Source organism: Hippocampus guttulatus, chromosome 6 (genome assembly GCF_054856545.1).
Source record: "Hippocampus guttulatus isolate MCC_2025c chromosome 6, RoL_Hgut_1.0, whole genome shotgun sequence".
Classification (NCBI taxonomy): Eukaryota; Metazoa; Chordata; class Actinopteri; order Syngnathiformes; family Syngnathidae; genus Hippocampus; species Hippocampus guttulatus.
In genome coordinates this window covers 21908858-21931070 of record NC_141266.1, presented here as the reverse complement: position 1 = coordinate 21931070, position 22213 = coordinate 21908858, and the positions used below count along the sequence as shown (strand labels likewise).

The 22213-nt window shown below is 45.5% G+C and overlaps 1 protein-coding gene and 1 long non-coding RNA gene across 4 annotated transcripts in view; one reads left to right on the top strand and one right to left on the bottom strand.

The window, feature by feature from the left end:
* LOC147204171 (uncharacterized) overlaps positions 1–22213 on the top strand; it is a 129232-nt gene that overhangs the window by 58944 nt on the left and 48075 nt on the right. Inside the window, exons 3-4 of the long non-coding RNA XR_015101290.1 lie at positions 3345–6938; positions 20634–20736. This is a non-coding gene — a long non-coding RNA (uncharacterized LOC147204171). The remainder of the gene's footprint in view (positions 1–3344; positions 6939–20633; positions 20737–22213) is intronic.
* On the bottom strand, positions 4923–15655 carry LOC147204172 (polycomb protein SCMH1-like). Of its 3 annotated transcripts, none has more exons than XM_086114644.1 (16): positions 15514–15655; positions 14894–15001; positions 14249–14321; positions 13984–14061; positions 13541–13611; positions 13236–13470; positions 13057–13145; positions 12108–12354; positions 10156–10394; positions 9255–9440; positions 8339–8465; positions 7434–7634; positions 7194–7364; positions 5983–6090; positions 5770–5903; positions 4923–5667 (listed from the first exon to the last, which is right to left on the bottom strand). In XM_086114644.1, the coding sequence occupies exons 3-16, from the start codon at positions 14271–14273 to the stop codon at positions 5548–5550; spliced, it is 2031 nt and encodes a 676-aa protein (XP_085970770.1). In that variant the 5' UTR covers positions 14274–14321; positions 14894–15001; positions 15514–15655; the 3' UTR covers positions 4923–5547. The 3 variants fall into 3 exon arrangements, with proteins under 3 accessions (XP_085970770.1, XP_085970768.1, XP_085970769.1); XM_086114642.1 differs by having other exon boundaries at positions 15505–15652; XM_086114643.1 differs by having other exon boundaries at positions 15474–15568.

The window sequence follows — 22213 nt, the reverse complement described above, 5'->3', positions numbered from 1 at the left end:
AGTATGTAACTTTTTTCTTTTTTTTGCTACGGTACGGATACGGACTCGCCAGGTTTCAGCAACAGAGCTGCAAACAGATGTTTTTTTTTTGTTTTTTTTTTACACAAGCGAACAAAGACAATTGTGTTGCTGGTGTATAAAGGCACATTTATTACATTGCGCTGTCTCAACAACCGAATGTACCAACACAAATAATCCAAGTGTGTTGACTGATAATATTGCTTTCATTTTTCTTGGGAAAGGCATCGGCGTGTTGACGCTGTAACATATTTCACAAGCCGATCAATAATGACTGAGGCCCAATTCTGCTGCGGGGGCCTTCTCACTGAATTGCATTATGTTGCAAGGACTTCATATGATTCTATTTACACCGTGTACACGCGGCTTTTATGTGACCCGACCGGTCGGGTCCAATTTTTATGAGAGCAGAGACGAGGAAACGTTTCGCGGGCCCGGCCAGCCGGCAGGCACGTTTGTTAATAGGCTAGACGGGAGCCAAAGAGTATTAGGGCAGCCTGTGTTCTGTACACAGTGTCTTCATGAGCGCAGCTTTAGAGCTACGTGCTAATCTGGTGACAGCGGCGAGCACATGCTTCCAAAGGCAGACTCGCTGTCTGTAAGCGTGGGGGTGGAATTAATACAAGAGAGCGCTTCTTGTCAGGCTTTACGTGAGGCTGCTGCGCTCATCAAGTAACACAAACGTGGCCATTCATTCTCTATTGTGTTTCATTTGAACTGCCCTTTGCAGTGGTTTGTAGATGAGTCAACTGCCCCTTCCATGAAGTTTCCAGGTTTGCGGCCCCGCTATTTCTCTGCCTTTTTTTCCGTGCAGTTAATGACTTGACAAGTTTACATTTGGTGTAATTCCACTGTCGAGCACCAGATGGCGGCACGTTATGTAGTTTGAGACAGTGTAAATTTGGGAAAAGTCCAGTCTGCTAACCTTTACGTCACCTCTCCTTCACCCTTGTTGGATGATGTCATCCGGTCAAGGAGAGGTGGCTCCTTTTCAACTTCGCTTTCACATGAATTTGAGTCCACTCTTCCTCACGTCATTGCGCCACGGCGAGTAATGCTAACCCAAGTCTGGCTTGCGGACTTGGCCTGCGAAACTCTTTGCTTGAGCCCCCATCCCACTGAGCTGCGACCACCAGGAGTAACCTTTGACAAAGGTGTCTTAAAGGTTCCATCCTGCCACCTTTCCTAAACATCTGTAGGATTTGAACAAAGTACCCTCCAAGTACTTCTGTTTTTTTTACATGCTTGGATAGGAAAATAATTTCCCAGGCAAAAACAAGAACCTGAATAGGCCTTTTGTTTTTTTTTTTTGTTTTTTTGGTTATTTTTTGAAACGTCATCCTCTCACATCCTGCTTTTTACACCGACAGAAAGTGACGGCTGTGGTCTTTGGGCTCTCCCACCCCTATTTAACAGGCACACTCAGAGCCCCGTGAGCACAAAAAGTAGGCCTGCTGCTGCTTTTCAGTGTCATGAATTTTAAATTTAGAATGATGCCACCGGCATGTTGAAACATTGAGGCATGAGATGATTCACAAAAAGTGACCAATCGTTTTTACATACAGTGGGGCCTGAAAGGCCTCCAAGTGGTCAATTTTTGACTGCTCTTGTTGTCATTAAGGTGGCAGCTGATCTGTAAGCCCAAGAAAGCTGGCACGTTTGAGCAGAAGGCGCCCTGCACACAAACAGCAGAGCAACACATGTTGACAGACAACAAAACGGTACACTCTCGCATATACAGTATTCTTTGTCGTTTGCGTGAAAAACTTAATATTAATGCCGCACTCATGAACTGAGAGGAGCTGAGACATCTCAGAGAATTTTATAGCCATCAGTGAGTCTGCCCCCAAGTGGCCAAGGCCAGCACACCAGAGCAAGCACATTGCATTAAACTCTCACGGCTGTATGTTTTTATAAAGCACAACAATATGGAGCGCTATTTTTCCCTCTTTAAAATGCACATTGCAACAAAGTTTGTTGCATTTTTTTGGAGGGGGGCTGAAACTGATTCCTGCATGATTTGACACAAGTTACGAGCGTGGTCACATCGTGAGTGACATTCTTATTTCATCGGCACCACTGTGTACACAACCGAGAATTTACACTCACAGTCACACCTAAGAACAATTTAAAGTAAACCGAACATGTATGTTTTGGGATGTGGGAGGAACAGAGTACAACAGAGATTAGAACCTGGATTTCCTGACTGGTAGGCAGATCTACTATAAACACTTGCCCCCACCGTGCTCCGTGAGGTTGGAATTGCACCAGGCAGGAAAGATACACTTCTGAAGAGGCACAAAATAAAGTTCCAACCGCCGTTGTGCAAGACATCAGTAGAGCAGTTAGCTTGACATGAAGACGGTTACAGCTCCTCAGTAAGCCGCAGTAATATTAGCACAGGATCAGGATTGAAGGCCTGCGATTATTGTTATATGAGCTGTCTCCGCTGTTTGCGTTCACATATCCGTACTGTATCGGTGTGTCTGTTGCTTTGCAAACAGAGCACACTCTCAAAGGGCTTCGCAAGCGTCACCCCTGCACTGGAAGCGTCTTAAGCGCCCCGAGGCTGCTTAGGAAATGCAGTAGCGCCCAGGAGAGGATGAGATGCGACCGCGAGACCTGAGTTGAATCGGATTTCTCTGTTTGTAAGGTGCTCCGCGTCTCTACATACAGTTTTAAAAGAAAAAGTCTTTCTTCTCAAAACTGACAATTCATGCTTTAAGTAACGTTTCATTGAAGCAATAGCTTTGAAGGAGTACGTGATGTGGGCAAGCAATCCTGATTGTGAAGACGAGAGGCAGATTAGGTTGATATCGCAACACATCCATCCATCCATCCATTTTCCGATCCGCTTTATCCTCACAAGGGTCGCGGGGGGTGCTGGAGCCTATCCCAGCCGTCTTCGGGCAGTAGGCGGGGGACACCCAGAACCGGTTGCCAGCCAATCGCAGGGCACACACAGACAAACAATGATCCGTGCCCACACTCACACCTAGAGACAATTTGGAGTGTTCAATCCGCTTGCCATGCATGTTTTTGGAATGTGGGAGGAAACCGAAGTACCCGGAGAAAACCCACGGATGAAATCTGATTGGGCCAAAAAAAAAAAAAGACCTGGAGGCAATGCAGCCTAGATAAATGCGGCAAAAGAAGGGAATAGACTGTTGGGAATAAATTCTCAATGGTGCCTTGAGATACGAGTTTAATTCAATCTGTGACCTATGTTCATAATTCAAGTACTCTGTCAAAGAATTGTCTCCTAAGAGAAAATGTCTGGTCCAGCCACCTTGAAAGAAAATTCAAACATTTTTGCTTCTTTGTAGGGCTATCATGTTGGTTGTTCTTCACAGTGGATAAAGAAAATAGGTTTGTGTTTAGATTGCTTGAACAAAACCATCACATGCTAACTCTTAGCCCATGTGCCTATGCAGTATCCCATAGTACGTAAGCATTAAGCGAGTAGAGGCAGTTCATTTAAATAAGCGACGTGCAATACTTTGTGTAGTTTAAAAAAATTGTTTTGCTTAGTTTGAGCATAAACGTCAGCTGAGAGTGTCAAAAACGGCTTGAAGCCTCCTTTCTTGATGAATTGTTCACTGTGTGCAATTGCTGCTTGTTTTGACATGAGTCGCCTGGCGTAATACAGCGCTCTCAAGGCTACCCCTGTTTTACTTTTGAAGCTGTAAATGTTCTTTGGTGTTTCTGATAGTGTTTAGCCTTGCTGACCTCCCACCACCGCCTTCATCGTACACTGGTGAACATATTTTTGCACTTGGGCTGAACAAGGTTTTACGCGACTTCCCATGGAACAAACGTTTTGAATATAGTCGAACAAGCCAACCTGTTCGTGCTTCTACGCACATCGACAACACCTTCCTACGTCATGTGATGTATGACTACGTAAATCTTGCACATACACATCCAGGTCGAAGCACTGCTATCTATACGCCATTACGTGTCACTCATTACAATACATCTCGAACGCGCTTTGAGAGGTGACCGTGGGCCAGGCAGCACTTTCACAAATGTGCAATATTCAGCACAAAGAGCTGTTATTTCTGGCTATAAATAGCGCCACTTACGCCCCCCCGCCACACACACACACACACACACTGGCTAGCATGCACAATAAGCCCAGGCATCAGGGCCCTGGCTTGTGACATTGTGTGTAGTGTTCTCTCACACATGCACGTCAGTTACAATCAGTGGGCTGGGTCACTCTTTTCCTGTTTGCACTCAAAGGATGCGGTTGAACGGTTTTGCCGACGTCACGCATCGCACATGCTAAGAGAAGCCCAGTGGTGTGGTGACATCCAATGACAGTGAAGGCCGTTGTTGTCATCACCGAGCACACACAAAATGGTGTGGCGGATGCAAAAATGGCTGCTTATGAAGAGTCCGAGTAGGAAAGAAAAAAAAACATAGTGATGATGGCGCTGAGGGGAACAGATGGAGATGTGGCCCACCCATGGCACAACATGTCACAGTCCCAAGGAGAAACACCAAGGAGACAAAGGAAGGGAGGGTGGGAGGAAGGAAGGAGCCATAGTGCGACTCTGCTACCCCCTGCTGGCTAAAATGTGTCGATGTAAGTTATTGACGGTTCAGCAATTTACATACTGTATTGTCCTCTGACTTTTAATATATTTTTTGAAATAGGATTCGTGTATGGAAGTGAAGCGGCTCTCTGTGGAAGAGGAGAACGGAACCAATCTCTGTATTCGATTATTTGATTGTTTTATTGTCAATGTTTTTAATGTTACGTGTGCTGTTGTGTTATTGTTACTTTATGTCAAATGTTCTAGAAAGTGCTTCGTTGCGGCTGCAGCTGTTGTGAAAGATGTCATCTATTGTACTGTATGTAGTATGTGTCCAACACACTCAAAACACAATATGAGCAATTAAAAGTTACATTATATATTTATTTAACAGTGTTAACAGGTGATAGTCTTCAAGTAGGAACTCTAATATTATAGTATCAAAACTTTTTTTTTTTTTTTAACAAGTAAAAATGACCAATGTAAATGACACAGATAACAAGAAACGACAGATGTTGTCACGGCAAAATGATTATACTTTATCATTTAGCGATAAAAAGCAAATTCCTCTGGCCATAGTTAATGTTGCGTGCGCCTCTAAAGAGACGTTTGTTACAAGCACTGCCAGCTCTTTGCACCGAACGTAGTGATTATATCAGTAAACGTTCTCAAACAAAAAGGCAAAACACATTATATTAAAAGTATAAAAAGTGAAAATGTACAATCAGGCTATTGAAAAAAAAAAAGCCCATTTTGATGTGTAATTGTCATAAAAACAAACAACAACAACAAAAAAAAAAAGACTACAGACATATCCCATGCTGCCTTGGGGCTGGATTGTGCTACATGAAATCAATGTCCTCATTGGATGAGGTGGACGTGGTTCCGAAGATGGCGGCCGATATACGCAACGAGTCAAATCGTGCTCCTGGAAGTGAGCGAAGACCTTTGGAAGGCAAATCTGCGGAACATCGGGCTCCTCCTGTGCTCAGGCTCGTTTGAGCCTGTCGATGTGAAAGGTGAGTTTGAGGGCGGGGCCCAGCTTCAATCCCATATACTTCATCATGGTGTCGCTGCGCAACAGCAACAGTGCCTTGCCGTCGATTTCCTGCCGCAGAGGACATTGCGCGTTCATTGCACAGTTGCACCTTACAAATGATTGTATTCCTTCCTACTTCGCATGCTGAAATATATCGCAGCTTTGTCTTACGTGTTTCCTGAACAGGTCTGCGTGCGGTGCCAGCACGGGGTCGATGTCTTTAATGTAGCGCATGACGTCGTCGACGCTCCACAGGTTGGGATCCTGACCGCCAGATTTGGTGCCCTCCCCAAAACAACTTGATCCTTAAAGCAGCACCAGCGCAGACTCATTGCAGGGACGGCCGGGGGAGCGTGCTTGCGAGTGCGTGTCGTGTGTATTTACCCGACGAGCTGGCACGATGCACACGGATCCCCGACGTTGGCGTTAACGAGCTCGGGGAGAGGGGGCTCGTCTTTAAATGTTCCAACGTCGCCGCGACAGCGGGCTCCCCTGACCAACGCAGTGATGAAATGCGCAAATAGTTCAACTAAATGTCATCTTTATAGATGCCACATGCCACGAACCTTCTCTTCAAACGCTGCCGTATAGTCACTTTTGCTGATTAAGAATGCGTTCAGACTTGACTGAAGAATTGAACTTGACAGATGCCACTTGGGAGGATTTTTGTTTTAACCCTTTCAGGGACAGCGGTTACTGCAGTGGACAGCTTACCATGTCATCAGGTTGCATAAAAAGGTTGACATCAGGATTGTCTCACAATCATTCATTCACAGTTGACACCTTGACCACTTTCTTTAAACCCCGCTTTAAATTTCATCTTTCCGAATACATGAAGACAATTTTCCTTTAACGCCACTAAAAACTAAGCTTTGCCAATCCCACGCCGCACACTTGGCCATTGAACGCCACTGTGTAATTCAGTTGAACAGATCCCGACTTAAAGCGGTTTCTCTTTAAATTCGACCATAAATGTCCGGCATGGGGGGGACTTGCCTAACTTGGTGAAGTCGATCACAAAAATTGGTTGCTCCAAAAATCTCTGCCTCAAAACTATAATTAATGATTTTCATATCATGTTTGTGGCATTAGGACCATGTTTGGCCCCTTTCATGTTTCCATAGGGACATTTATTGCTGACGGACACAGCCACTCGGCAACAAATGTCCAACTTCCTTCCTTCCTTCCTACTGAGCCACACTGAATAGTTGAAAAGATGCCCAAGGTTTGGGGTCTCTTGAAAAGAAAAGAGTTGAATGGATTTACTACAAAGCGGAGAGGGAGGAGTTTCAAGTCAGCAACATGCGGATGTGAACACGTGAAGAGACCTGCTGCTTGAGGTAAATAACTCGGAGCTCAGTTCCACCAGACCATGCTTGTATCTCGGGTTTGTGCTTGCAAGGAGAAAAAAAAAAAATCGCCCAATGATGGCTCGAAAGTTGGGTCACTGAAGGCACCGCTGTAGAGAGTATATTGCGGATCTTTGCAAGTGGGCCCGCACACCACCCGCGATAAATGGGGGGCTGACGACAGCTGTCATTTAACTGTCATCTGAAGTGTGAAGACCCCAACCCCACGGCCGAATTGACGCGTACCTGTAATGAAGGTGCGTCTGTCGTAATGCAGGCTTTCTCTGGCCACAGGCTGACTGCCAAAAAGCGGGTCGCAGTGTAGATTGTGGCAGAGCTTCTCCAGGAAGCGGAGGACATAGGTGACGCTGCTGGCGGTGGGCAGCGTCAACGTGTGCTGCTGCTTCTCGAAGAAGGCTGCGAGCACAAATCCACCCGCAAATTGTATTTCCATTGCGGGTCATTTGATGGGCAAAATAACCTCACCTGAAATGACTTCACCGCCCTGGCCGGGTTTAAGGCAGGAGAAGACGCTGGCCTGGTTGTGGGCGGAGTCGACGCAGGCTTGGACGCACTGCTGAAGCACCGACGACGCCTGGGCGGGCCCAAAGTGGTCCGGCAGCTGCTGGATGCGCTGCTGGTTCAGATGGGGACCGACCTTGCCATACTTGTTTAGGTAGACACATACTAGGGGGACAAAAAGACAATGAACCCCCCGTTTATCGTCGGCGTGGATACGTTCCAGATCCACCCGCAGTAGGGTGAAACTCTGGGATGCCAATGTGTTGAGAATACACTGTGTAATGTAGCGTGTGGATATGTGCATGTGCCTTTAAGAGGCGGGGCCTGGTGGGGTGGATTGCGATGTGCATGAGCCCTGTGAGTTGAGCCGGATGTGAGTTGTGGCCGACAGCAGCTCCTGCGCGAGTGTCCTTCATTGTGGTTATGCGTTTGACTGTTCTCCAGGAAATCAATAAATGGTGTTGGCGATTGTGGCTCGCCTTTCTCGCATGCGGGGGGCATCCAAGTAAATGTATGTCGAGTGTAAGCCCACATATTTGCGATTCGCTACTTGCATCTTCACCTCGTCGCGGATTTGTTTCGGTTCTTCGTTGAAAAGTAATATTTGCTGTTTTTGTGCTCAGACCAAAACCTTGTCTGCATTAAAATGACTTGTTGCTTTGGTGCCGTCTTGGAGCTAAGGCACTATGTTGAAGTGAGTTTGGGAGCGTCATGTAGTTTGTTGTAAGATTTATTCATTCATTTTTTTCACCGGAGTGTCATTTACTTGCCGATTTTCGCTTTTACTGACCGGTCTTTGTCCCATTTGCGGGTACTGTAAAAGCCCATAAAAACGCAATATAGCGGCGGGTGAAAACTATTTTTGGTACCTGTAGGTGCCTGTAGTGCAAATTTGGGGATGGTGGCATTGTCGAGCGGCACAGTGCTGGTGTCGGGCTCTGGGGTGCTGCTGGTGGGAGACGTGGGGACCGGGTGAGGCACCAGGCGAGGTTTTCTCTGGACACAGAAGCGTCACGGCATCAGGAAATTTGGGCAGTCAGCTGTCATTGTTTCGCTTAAAATGGTCTAAATCTCCTGATTTCAGCTTTTTCAACTGTATTTATCTGATTACCGCAGTCCTTTGTAAAAGCAAACTGATTATCTTTTGGGTTGTATTTAAAAATAATAATAATAATAATAATAATTTGCAAACATCTGCTTTTACCTTGGCAAACAATAAGCCATCCAAGTAACTAAATCAATCCCTCGCATGTGATATTGCTTCACTGGCGTTTAGTTGTTGTTTTGTTTACCACTAAACAATTCCGCATAAATAATTGGAGCGTAAACAGAAATAGGGGAAAATATATTTTGTATTACACTTTAAACGCGAAAATAAAATTGGATCTGATTGATGGAAGGAATAATCAATTCTAAAAATAATCCAGAGTGGTAGCCCTAACGCTAAAATTTATTATTTTTTTGGGGGGGGGGCTGATCTCTTAAGCTTTTTTTTTTTTTTTTGCATAGTTTTGCGAGATAACTGTAAAGTAAATATGGTTGGCAGTTGTTTCGGCGTCGCATGAGAAACAGCAGCTACAAAGTAAAGCTACAGGCCAAGAAATCAATCAAATACAGCACTGGCAATGCTGGCCGGTTAACAGCTTCAACGACTGCTCTCCGGTGGCTCCATTATGATTCGTGTTGGCCACTTTTATGATTTGTTTGCCAGCTTGCTAAGTGGAAGCGTCACACAGAAAACAATCTGCTGTACTTGTCAAAAGCCATTAGGTGTGCAACCGCTACCTTGCTGCCAGGCTTTGGCCCTCTTTTCTTTGGAATCTTGACGGGTGCGTCCTGCATCTGTGGCAGGGCTAACCTCTGCGCCCAGTTGACCGGGACTCTGCCGCGGGGTCGTCCCGGAGCCGTCGTAGGCCGCCCGGGCCCGGCCGTGGCGTCTGGCAAGAAGCTGGCTCTCTTTACCCAGCCCAACTGCAATGAGGCAAAGCAACTTGATGATAGAACTAATGGGGGCGGTACCGCACTGCCAAAAACTCGGTAGACTTGGTGGGGACTCATGCAATATGATAGCACACAACAATACAATGTATGTTATTATCTATCTAAAAATATGACAAAAAAAAACACATGACACTCACCCAAGATGCTGATTATCGAATGTATGAATGCATGGGTTGAGATTGCTAGAGAGCTATTTTGCTAGCGGAAGTTAGCTACAAGAAGTTTTGCTTCGACCAACATCATCAAGGGCCAGCGCTGTGGCCCGTGAGGATGACTTTCCATCCATCCATTTTCCGAACCGCTTGATCCTCACTAGGGTCGCGGGGGGTGCTGGAGCCTATCCCAGCCGTCTTCGGGCAGTAGGCGGGGACACCCTGGATCAGTTGCCAGCCAATCGCAGGGCACACAGAGACGAACAACCATTCACGCCCACACTCACACCTAGGGACAATTTAGAGCGTCCAATCAGCCTGCCATGCATGTATTTTGGAATGTGGGAGGAAACCGGAGCACCCGGAGAAAACCCACGCAGGCCCGGGGAGAACATGCAAACTCCACACAGGGAGGCCGGAGCTGGAATTGAACCTGGTACCTCTGCACTGTGAAGCCGACGTGCTAACCACTGGACTACCGGGCCGCCGAGGATGAATTTGAAATGAGAAAAGTTAGAGCGTCTGCAACCTACCTTACGTCCCGGTTTGGGTCCTCGTTTCTTGGGGATCTTAACGGGCTCCAGGCTTTTCTCCGTCTGGATGCTTGGCGGTCCCAAGGCTGAGGCCTTTTGACTCCAAGAGCCCTTGACTTTTCGCCGTCCGGGTTTGCGGCCCCTCTGGCCGCCGGCTTTGCTTACCGCGGGGGTCGTGTGCACGGCCGAGGTCTCGACGGCCCCGTCCGTTAACGGTCCGCTGGTCTTTGGCATCACAGCTGCAATAGTAGACAGGGGCCGGAAAAAAAACAAAAAACAGGGCGTGGGTTACCAGGAATGTTTCGGGAAACACAACATAGTAAAATGAATACCGAGTCATATGATCACGAGGGAGGGAAAGAGCTCGAGGTTACATGAGGCTGTTCACTGAGAAACGCTGACCTACAAACACTTCATGATACTGGCAACACTGTCGCATTATTTGCATTAAAGGCAGCTCATTCATTCAATCCAACTATCCCAATGCCAAGCAATATATCTCTTTGTTTCCCTTTTTGGGCAATTTAAAAAAATAAAATAAAATAAAGGCACCAGTGATGGCAAAGAGGGGGAAAAAAAAAAATTGCTCCTCAGAAAACGGTACGCTCTGTCCAGGCTGCTCGGTAGAATTTGGATAATTTTTAAGACCCACAGAATATCGTGTTCTGTCAAAATACAGGCAACGTCTTTTCTCTTGACTGTGAAACACCGTTTTTTTGCTACCAACTCGCGACACATGCTCTGCTTATACCAAACGTACGTGTAGCCGGCTCAAGTGCAAGGTACCTAAACGTGTCCTCTCCCTCATAATAGACACAAGTCGAACGACCCCGATGAATCTTTTTCTTCCACTCAAAAGCTGTGCTGATCTCAAAGCCAAAAGGACGCAACAGCGCCATCAAGAACGATATGTTGGCCATGAGTGGTTTACAAACCTGACTACCGCAGACAAGCTCGACGAGAGCGTCTTCCAAGGCCTAGCTGTTCAAAACAGTCCGATTCTAGTTCACAGATAAAAACATCCGCTGTCGTGAAGGAGTTGAAAAGGGACTTATGATGGTGACAGTTTGACCCAGGAAATGATGACTTCAATTTCCATTGTTTCATTTCGGGATTTCTTCCACAGAATTTTCTTGTTGCCTAAATAGCGCCGAAAAGCGCATCATGAGCATTGTCTAAATCGAATGGAACAAGGCGGCAAATCTAGGCAAGATTTGAACCCAGCCTGCCTTTCAAATGCTGCGACGTAGCAACCGGCGGTGTGAATTTAAGCCTTTGAGGCGCCACTCAGTGTGAGGAAGGCAGCTGCTGATAGATCGGAGGTCACACTGACAGTCAATCAAACACCTTCGGCAGACAGGTGCCACGGGAAAATTACTTCTAAGAAGCGCAGGAGGGAAAGGAAACTTGTGTACAATATACACCCTGCGGGGATCTCAGATGAAATATACTCCGATCAATGCAGCGTTGCAAGTTGCAACAAGTTGTCATTCGGTGGAAAAAAAAAAAAAATCCTTACAGATGGGTTTAATTCTTTGCTAACACGTTTTAGGACCTTGCGGTGCCGCGTTCATTGAGCAGTGGCAGCCGTTGCCCACACCGAAGTGTTGAGCAAGCAAATTCTTGTTTTCACACAGTCACACACGCGAGCGGCAACCTCCTGGGGGAAACTTTCATTCTCTCACTTGAAGTGCATTTCGGCTATTCCACTCTTCTTACCTTCGCTACCCTGGCTCAAATTAAAAGTCGCACGTGTCATCTCGCGTGCTTCCTTCCCTGCAGATTAATTTTTGTCTCGCGCCCTCAGTGACACTCGTCCTGTGTCGCTCCTCCCTGCTCTTCTCTCCTCCCGCTATCTGCTCACCAGTCTACAGTTTATTGGCATACATTCAAATAGAAGTTTCTCAGGAGTGCCCGCCCAACCCATCAAGGCCAAAATGTGCGATGCGCACCTTTTGTTCCGGGCGGCTGCAGGTTGTCCCCGGTGCGTGCGCACCAGCCAACCGGGAAGATGTCGCGCGAGTCGTAGCGGCAGTAGTAGTCGAAGGCCCCCCGCCAGCCGTCAAAAGTAACCTGCAGCTCCACTCCGCGCAGAGCGCCCACAGTGGCCGGGCAGATGAAGTGAGGGTTTTTGCGGTCTACCGCCTCCAGTTTCATGCCCACTTGGAAGGAGTTCTGCTCTGGCGCGGGGGGCTCCTGCTGTGGATGATGCGCAGGAAAAAGGTCACGGTACGTGACACGGCGTAATATATCGCGCGGGCCTTGAATCCCAGAAACCTTACGGCCGATGACGGATGAATTTAAAACTGTGTTAAGGTCAGGGAACTATTTATTTATAGTTTCTGTTAACTTTATCAGAGATGCTGCTGACCTTGGGAACTGTCTCCACCCTTTGGAATTAAAACAAGATCAGTGAAAATTTAACATGACATGTATTTTGAAATTTTGCAAATGTTATTTACGGTGGAGAATAATATGGAGGTATTGTTTTAAGTTTTCATTGAACTTTTTAAGACATGCTGATGACCACGGGAGCTCCCTGAACTTGTTAGAATTTAAAAACGATGTTTACTGTCCAAAAAAAAGTGTTGGAGTTTGTATTTGTTTTTATTTTATTTTATTTTTTTAACATTTTGATGGCAATAAGTTCCCTTCTAGTGAAAGTAAATATCAGCTCCAAATTGGGAGAATGCGGAATGAAGCCCCACTTCAAAAGTAAAGTAAGTCAGGGGAACCCCCCCAACATATCTTTGTTGAATTGTCACGCCTTTCATGGGGCTCATGCAATTATATTAAATACAGATGCAGCGTGCCAAACCAAATTGCATGATGAACTGAGACGCTGTCTACTCGAATGGAGACGACTATTTGAGGACCTGCGTGCGAGTGATGTAGAGTTACCTTGTGAAAGATGCGCGGAGGCGCCATCTCAGCACCATTTAGTGTCTTCAGAAGAAACAAGGGCCAGGAGGATGCGTTTAGACGGAAACCTGACCCGTGAATTTTCAGAATTTGAGCTATTCCGTCTAAGGCCAAACCACAATCAATCATGGCCAATGTCAGTGCGCGGTGTCTTTTACCAAGCGGGGGCTGCAACATCCCGCCGCTCTTCTCGCAGTTGCCAATGGGCTGGATCTCGGACGAGTCCACCAGGCGCCAGAAGTCGTTCTTGTTGTCGGAGCCGTCGAGGCGCAGGCGGAGCCGCGACCCCGTCAGGCCCACCACCGTGGCGATGCAGGTGGACGTGGTGTTGCGCGGGTCCTGAGCCTCCAGTTTCATGCCGGCTTTGAACTCATTCACGGGCGGCGTAAGGCTCTAGAGGGGTCGTTGATTGAGACGTGAGTGGCAGATTGCCGTTCTCTACGCCGACAAGGTTATCGTTTACCTGACGGAAGCATGACACAGGTGCTGCACTGGCGCCTGTCTCTTTGAGGTACTTCTCCCAACTGAAATGGCCTGTGTGGAAAGAAATACGATTCATACATTTGTGCAGGACTTGCTTTGAGAATGGGGCCTCTGAAGTTAAATGCTCTGAAGTCGCGTGATTTGGTGACACCTTTCCCAAAGAGCGGCCTCAACGGTGGTGTATAAGGAGAGGGGACATCATGTGGACTTGTCCAGTGACGTTGCTTGCAAAGCAACAGGGCAGGATAAATGATCGTCGGGTATTCAATTTGCACCCTGTTGCCGGCATTGTGGACCCCATCTCTGTTATAGCCGATCATACTTCAGAAAGCAAATAACTCCAAAGGTCAACTCTGCGCCCACATTATGACAGTGACTTTTATGGAGACCCATAATGATCTTTGGCAACTTAATAAGAATTACCTTGGAACAGGGAAGGCAACCGGGAGGGCCGTCCACTCCGAGCGTGCTTGATCTTTCTTGCATCTTTCCACTCTATAGCTAAAAAGGTTTTGACAGTAAAATAAATCCATCTACCGGAGAAATTCCTCTCAGTCAATATTTGATGTGAGCATTGCACTTTGGAAAAAAAAAAGAGACGCCACTGAAAATGCCATAACTGATTGCAAATGCAACAGCGACGAGCTATTCAATAAATCTTTTGAATGACACAATAATAACATGTTACCTTTCTGCGGCACAGGCTTCCTCATGCTCCACTGCTACGGAACAATCTCAGGATATGAAAGTAGCTGACCACCCTAAGAGATTTAAAACAAACAAAAAAAAACTCAACTCAAGTAAACAGGCCAACCACAAGATTCAGGAATTCATTTCAAAACATGTTTATAATTGGGGTTGTACTGCTGTATTCATGGAGGTGTTTCTCATCATTCATCTCCTATAGAATGAGGTGCAACAATTAATCAATAACGTGACAACTACAGTAAGTGATGGTCAAATTTGTTGTAATTACATAATCCATGAATAGTTTAATTAACAATTGTCCAAATCTTTGGACTCTCTGCTTCTCGACAGTAAATATTCCGATTTCTGGAGTCCTCTACGAAAGCGGAGAGATCATCTTTTAATCGATGACGCAAATCATCTTTTTTTGCAACCGTAGTAGTAATAACCCGTAGTTGATGTGTCGTGAAACCTGAAACAGCCTGAGAAATGCATCTCAAACTCATGACAGTGCATGAAGGTGTACCTTACGTAGCGTCCGATGAGTGTACGCAGTGTTTGATGGATGAGTGAAGAATAGCGCCAACAATGAATTCGACGCGTATCACCCCCCCCCCCCCCCCCCGATAATACGGCACCGACTTACCTTAGAAGTTCATGACCGCTAAGCGATGTTCTCTTCCCACCAGACCGGCTTGTTTTCCACACAAGTGCGCCTTTTTCTTTCGGCGATCAAGTCCAAGCGAGCCGCCACCTTCCAAGACGACGAATGACAAAACAACAACATTAACGGGGTCTTCAACTTCACTTTCAACTAAAGCCTCCTCGGCTCCCTGAAGTCTCGAATCTGCCAGAAAAATAAAGCACACTGTTCGGTTAGCTTGGCTCGCCCACGTTAGTGACACGCAGACGGCAGACGCGCGGCGCCTCATTCAAAGTACAAAAGCCTCCTCCTCCCTCCTCCTAGCTTCCCCCTCGACACACAAGCCGAGGAGTCCTGCCAGCTCGGCTTGACAGGCGGCGTTGCTAGTCAGGAGCTCGGCTAACCAACGCTACCACTACGGTGTAAGTCCCACAAAAAAGCCAGTACGTGTAACATGACAGTACTTGACTTGTTATGACAAACACATACGTGCCAATGCAGGCAATCGAGGCTCGGAAGCTAACTAGCTTAGCATGCTAAGCGCTAGCTCGTTGTTGACCTTATTAAAAAAAAATCTATATACATGATGGCAATGCGTACGACAAGAAGTGTACCAGGCACACTTTCTGAGGCGGTCGCGTTTGCTTTTGCAGGCTCCGCGACGACGCCGTGTCCTGATAGAAGACGCAGCTGTCAAGTCTTGTTTGGAGACGCGAGCTGGCTTTGTAGCGTGTTGTTGTTGCCAAGGAGTTACCGCCACGCCGCCATTTTTGCGACTGGATGTCGATTGATCGTTGAGTAAACTGGGGGTGCTGGGGGGCTGAGGGGGCTTTTCCAGACGGTACGACGAGACCCTGCAAGATGGTCAGAAGAGGAAATAGCGTAACCCAGTGGCCAAAATGTGGTACAATATTACAAGAACAGCGTCACAAGAAACACGCTTCATCTCGTGGGGTAGATACACAATTGTACAGTAGAGATGAAAAAAACGTTACAATTTGTTTATATATATATATATATATATACACATATATATATATATGCATTCATAGATAAAGGGCAGAGGAAAGCCGTTGTAGTGGATGTAGCGGTCTCAAGTGATGGAAACATCAGAAAGAAGGAACACGAGAAACTCGAGAAACACCAAGGACTCAGAGAGGTGCTGGAGAGAGCCTGGAAGGTAAAGGTGACAGTCGTGCCTGCGGTGGTCGGAGCACTCGGGGCAGTGACCCCCAAACTAGATGAGTGGTTGCAACAGATCGGATATCTCAGTCCAGAAATGTGTAGTGCTGGGAACAGCAAGGATACTGCGCAGAACCCTCAAGCTTCCTGGCCTCTGGTAGAGGACCCGAGCTGAATGGGGGACGGGCACCACCTGAGGGGTGAGACGAGGATTTAAAAAAATGTTTTGCATTGAAAATGTATGATCAAAAATGAAATATAAGAAAAGTACTTTTTTTTTTTGCATGCGTGCACATATTTTGTCCATATTTAAAATAGCATTTTTGGAAATGCCATTCAGGTTAGGAAATGTGAGGTATTGTGTGGACCCCAATAACAACAAACTGATATCCGGGCCTGCTTAATTGAATAAAAAGCTGTTATACTCTCAGGAAACCATGATTTATTTTGGTTTGTGAAAGGCAACAGGTGGATACACAGGTTTATTGTGCCTTCTGACATATAATCAAAGAAAATTTTATTTTTCTGCCTGTCGCAGGCATTGATAAATGAACAAATTATTTGAAATTGCATGATTTCCCACATTTACAGTACCGTGCGTTGGTTGTTAGGAGGATTGTTGATGTAAAAGATTGATAGATCACTGCCACAGTATTTGCAATTTGCATTAAAAGATTTATATTCCAACATTGTAGCTCAATACGTTTCGATGCTTACACACACGAAAGACTTCTATCTTAATAAAAGGCTACTATCATACACCGTATAAATATCTGTTCTCATAAATGATTGCAAGAAAGTCATGATTGTTTTAAATGTTACTGCAGTACAGCGCGATGGTGCAATTTAAGCACATTAAGTAAGATGTGTTCTAGTTCTAAAATAAAATAAAGATTGCCTGGAGCAAAACCTGACATTATTTATAGCTATTTGTTCCAGTAAAAAATATTCGAACATAGTGAACCCACAAATAGGGAATTTTAATATTTCATACATATTTCTGAATATAGTAGGCCTGGAATGAAGTCTTATAAAACAGTGTTTCTCTTAAAATTTTCAGGACACTTACCCAATAATGAAATAAAATGCAGAGCTCTATTCTCTAAATCTGTCGCAACCGTAGCACTGCCGAGCCATCCAACAATATACAGTGAACTGCTTAGACAACCATGCATAGGTGTTTCAAGGTTGTTGTTGCGGATGTGCTGAAGCACTCCTAAAATGAATCCCAAGATCCATAAAAATTGAGTAGTAAATAATAATCACTTTTACATAGTCTTGAAACACGTAAAATTGGACAGAAATAGTTTGAAACCGAATTTTTCAACAAAAAAAATCTGCTAGCTGAGTGCTAGTGTTATACCCACACAGAGCGATAAACTGTCTTCCAAGGATATGGCGCAAGTACCTGACTTAAACATGGACATTTGACACATTTCCTCAAGCACTCAATACCAACACGCTATATACTTTACCAGTCCTCATTTTTGCTTCATTTAATCGTAGCTCACTTTTTATGTTGTGAGGTAGGCAAAAGTTTTCCTACAGCTAAGAAATGATTCATTCTAATGGTCGTTCGCACAGTACCACAGTACAGTACTCTTTTTGAAGTGGAGTGAAAGAAGCTAGATGTTGTGTCAAGTCCATGTGTTAAGAATAAAACCAAGATGCTCGTGACAAGCTAACTGACTGGATGGCAATGAACATTCTAACTCCAACTCAGACAGGAAGAGGGAGGATTTTTAGATATTTATGTTTAAAGTACTGGCACAAAGTTATTGTATTACATTTCATTTCCTGTAAAAGTACAAAATTAAGTCCGGTGTCCATTTTATGATATTTTTAATACAGAATACAGTAGTTGGACTGGTTTACCATTACTACTACAACTACAAAAAAATGTGGATGTAGAGGTGCTACTGTATCAGAATGAGTTGTCTCCTTTCAGAAATTAGTCGTGTTACAGTCTGCTTGTTTTGTAAATGTAATCCAGTCCTCTTTGTCAGATTTCACAATTGTGTCACAGACTTTACCAAGAGGTGAAAGCACTTCTTGGGAATGTACAAAAATGACAGACCGTAGTAACTTCTGACCCAACGAAGTCGAATTGAGGCTGCAGTCGAAAACTGCCTTTATTCAGATGTAAGGGTGCAAAACCTGAAACGAGCTGCCATGTCAATTAAGGACCGAGTGGCAAACGTTGCTATGTAATTTGGAGAGAACCAACACCCCCAGCACTCTGCTTGTGTGTGTCATGGTCAGGGCTGCTCATGCCCGGCTTCATCCTGTGTTGGGCAGGCCGTGGCCCCGTGCACCCCCCCATTCCACCTCCCAATCCTCCTTGCAGGCCAGTCAATTATGTTCGGTTTCACACGGTGAAAAGGGTTAATTGGCAGTGCCCACGCGCCTGATTGGACCTGTTTCACGCCTGTCGGCCTTCATCGCTTCAAAGGAAGCCACCCCCCACCCGCTCCCCCTCGCCGCCACCAGTCCACCGGGAGACGTTATCAGAGCACTCACGCAGTCACACTCCTAGTGGACATGCACGCAGTGTTCTTCAAAAAACGCCCGTCTGATAGTCGTGGGAGCTCGAATTTGTGCACACGAGCGACACTGCACTCGAGCTAGTGTGCTCATGCTGAGACGTGAGCATGTTTACGTTCTACCGTTGACCACAAGGGGTCAGTGTTGCTTCAATCAAGACCCATGATCACTCCTGTCTCATTATCATCATCATCATCGTCGCCATCATTTTGCTATCCTCTGAGGACCCAATGATCCATCACGGCACATTGTTCTGTCATTTCAAATCACTCGTTAAATCCTAATAATGATCGTCTTCTTTCATTATGTAATATTCATGCCGTCCTTTTCTCTCTCTCCTTTTTTTTTTTAAAGTCGATTTTGTCTTGAAGAGTGGCTCATTGTCAAGTTTCCCTCCAGTGTTATTGTGTGCTTGTCTCTCAGTAAGTCCATGTGATCTTAGTTCTTTATTAATAAGGCATAAGCCACACAGAGCTGCCGGCACCCAACTCCATTATGGCCGCCATACAAGTTCGTTAGAGCCAATTAACTGCACGGACAATGGGCCTTGCTCAGCGGCTATTTCGTTCATGAAGCACGGTGCTTTCAATATATTATGGTGCTATAAGTCTTGCAAAGGTGCTTTTGAAAGCTCGTGGCATGAACAAGCCTCTCAATAGTGTCTGCTTTCCTGAGAATTTAGTTGGGTTTCATAATCATCTCTCCTCAATGGTGCTGGCCCTAATTGATCGTCAGTCACATTTTGACAATTCGCTAAAATCCGCACCTACAGTCAGATCCATAAATATCAGGACATGGATATGATTCTCATCTTTTTTTGGCTTGAAACCTACAGCGTTTTAACTACGGACTTTCAGCTTTGATTTGAGGGTATTTTTCTTCAACTCAGGTGAGCGTTTATATAGGTGCCTCCCACTTTTTAAGGGACCAAATGGATGGATCAATGGTGGATGGATACAACTTTATTGTCAAATGTGCTGAATGTGTAACAAATGTAATGGGACAAATGAACAATCCCGAGTAAGACTTTCACTTTTAACTACATATGTATGGTTTTTACAGAATTTTTACAGCTTGGTGAATGTCACATTTTACCAAAGAAATATTTGTTGGAAAAGCCAGCATGCAGTTTGAGAAAGAATCTTTGTATGCTTCACTGTTTAAGCCACAGGTGCATATTTTTTGATTTAATGATGTAATTACCGGTACTGTATATTTTTATAAAATATAATATTGCTCATTGCTATTTTTCTCATTCAGAAATACATCAGATTTAATTTATTTCTTTTTGTCATGAGTCAGGAATGGACTAAGGGCATTTCCATTGATTTCAATGGCGAAAAAGTATTTGGTATCCAAGTGAGAAACAAGTACTCAAGGAACAGAGTCATATCTCAAGGGACCGCTATACTTACAGCATTATTACGACTTGGCCATGGCGACATCTAGCTGAGTCTCACCTAAACCTACAAGCGTAATTTTTGTTGTGAAAGATCATGCGATGGCAAGGAATTTTTGACTGGCCGTCACATCTGCGACGTTGCGACACTTCAAAATTTGAATTGCCACTTGCCTCTCCTCCTACAGTTGTCCCTCCTTATATCACAATTAAGTTTTTGCTGCTTCAGTGCATCATGATTTAATTTTTTTACTTTTGTACTATATCGCAAATTATTGGGGAGGGTGCTTTAATGGCAGAGAATTTCTTAAATTTGGGCTCATTTCTCAAGTAACGTGACCCCCGCGATATAAAGGGGATTACTGTAATTTAGACATTAAAAGAAAATGAATGTCTACATTCCGTGTCAGTGGTAATTCAGAACAAGGCGGAAACGTGCCGTCTTCTACAGACATTGTTCAAGTGGCTAAAGTGCTACATGTGTGTTTGTGCGTCCTTCTGTTTTTACCTCACACTCGGCGGGTGCATTTCTGGCGACCCAAAGAAGTGCAGTGTCGAGTGTGAAGACGCTTGGACATCCAATCCCTAAAATGTGTTTTTGCTCTCACTTGTTCACAGCCACACGTTTCCATGGGATTTCCTTCACGTGCCTTCGTCGCCGGCTTGCATCGCTTCGTCAGCGGGACTCTGCCACCTGGAACTCTCCGTTCAGGAGTCAAAGGTATCAAACGCTACAAGTCATGCCGAAAGCAAAGCTGCAGTTATGGATGGAGACGTCACAGGCAAAAGCTTTGGACACTTAAGTCAGTCAGTCCCAAAGACGTTTTTAAACGTCTTTTCAGACTTGGTCCAGAATTGGCTGGTACTGAATGAGTTAATGATGCATTTTGAGAACACAAAAATTTTTCTCTTTGCAACAGAAAGTTTTTTTTCAAACTGTATTAGGTTTGCACATCCGGCTGTGTTTTACTTTTCTCTTAGTGAACTTAGATACAAAGAAATATTTTTGATGCAGCCCAACGGCATCAATAAAAATGTAAACAAGAGCACGGAGGGAGCGCAAAACTCTGCTGAAGCTTGAAATTTTTGAAAGGTAAGATCAATGAGGGATCGACCACAACCGTGAGACGTTCAAACGGTTGTGATGGAGGCATTTTTACTCCAGTCCTGTAGGGGGCGGCAAAGCGTGGATTTCATATTTTCCCTTGCATGTGTGGATTCTTGGCATGAAGTCATCTTTGTTGACAAATTGTGATGTTTGTCGCCTTTTGAAATTATATCCGCTTATGAAAAAGGCAAAAAAAAATCTGATTCCAATTCACATATCGGCCCAAAAAATATACTGTATATATATCGGAATTGATCTGCAGCGTGAATAGAGCCTTATGATGTGGCGCATATCGGCATGTGAGTTTGAGACCAGTGTTTGTGAAATGTGTCAAAGAATGAGTTGTGTCTCGATCAATCTTACCTTGCTTCTTGGCCCCCGCCAATCCACCTTTCCCAGTGACCCTGCACAGGTTAAGCAGTATTACAAATAGTCGGTACACGGGACCAGCTTCTCAATTTGGCAGCAGACTCAGTTTTGGGTCTGTTCCGAGTGTCTTGCTCGCTCTTTCTCATTTTTATCACACTAATTGAGTCTGGCTGGGCTTGCTGGCAATGTGTTTTTGGACTTCCCAACATGTCGCCGAAGGTGTCCGTTCGCCAATGGCCGGGCTCCATCTTCGCGGCCTGTTTCTGCTCACACAGGCGGGACGGCGAGGATCTTTTCCCACTGCGCCTCCTTGTCACTTTCAGCACTCTGGCACGCTCCAACAAAGTCACCCCCACACCTACCCCTCCTTTATTCACACGGACACAAATATCCACATCCACGCCGTCATTAGCGCGCGCACATGCACACACACACACACACACACACACACACACACACGAGCATGTGCACACAGCGAGAGTCAGATTGCGTGTGTTCCCTCCCAACTGTGCCTCAGAGGACCGTGAGCGTGTGTTGCACAGACGAGGACACGCACACACAAACGCGAGTCCTGCTACACACTCCCCATCACTGCTGGCATCCTGGGAGGGACACGCGAGAGGGAGAGCGAGCACGAGCATATGTTGGATCGACGTTTGTCGGAGGGGGGGATATTTCTCTTTGGATGTTGTCTCACAAGCTCTGACGGCGTGGCGCAGAA

What these genes read in the sequence shown, in the direction of transcription:
- LOC147204172 (XM_086114644.1), bottom strand. Translation starts at nt 14,273, where the DNA reads ATGAGGAAGCCTGTGCCGCAGAAAG. An exon ending in GAAGCCTGTGCCGCAGAAAG is followed by an intron (nt 14,062 to 14,248) that starts GTAACATGTTAT and finishes AAACCTTTTTAG; the next exon opens with CTATAGAGTGGAAAGATGCA. An exon ending in GGCCAAAGCCTGGCAGCAAG is followed by an intron (nt 8,466 to 9,254) that starts GTAGCGGTTGCA and finishes TTCTGTGTCCAG; the next exon opens with AGAAAACCTCGCCTGGTGCC.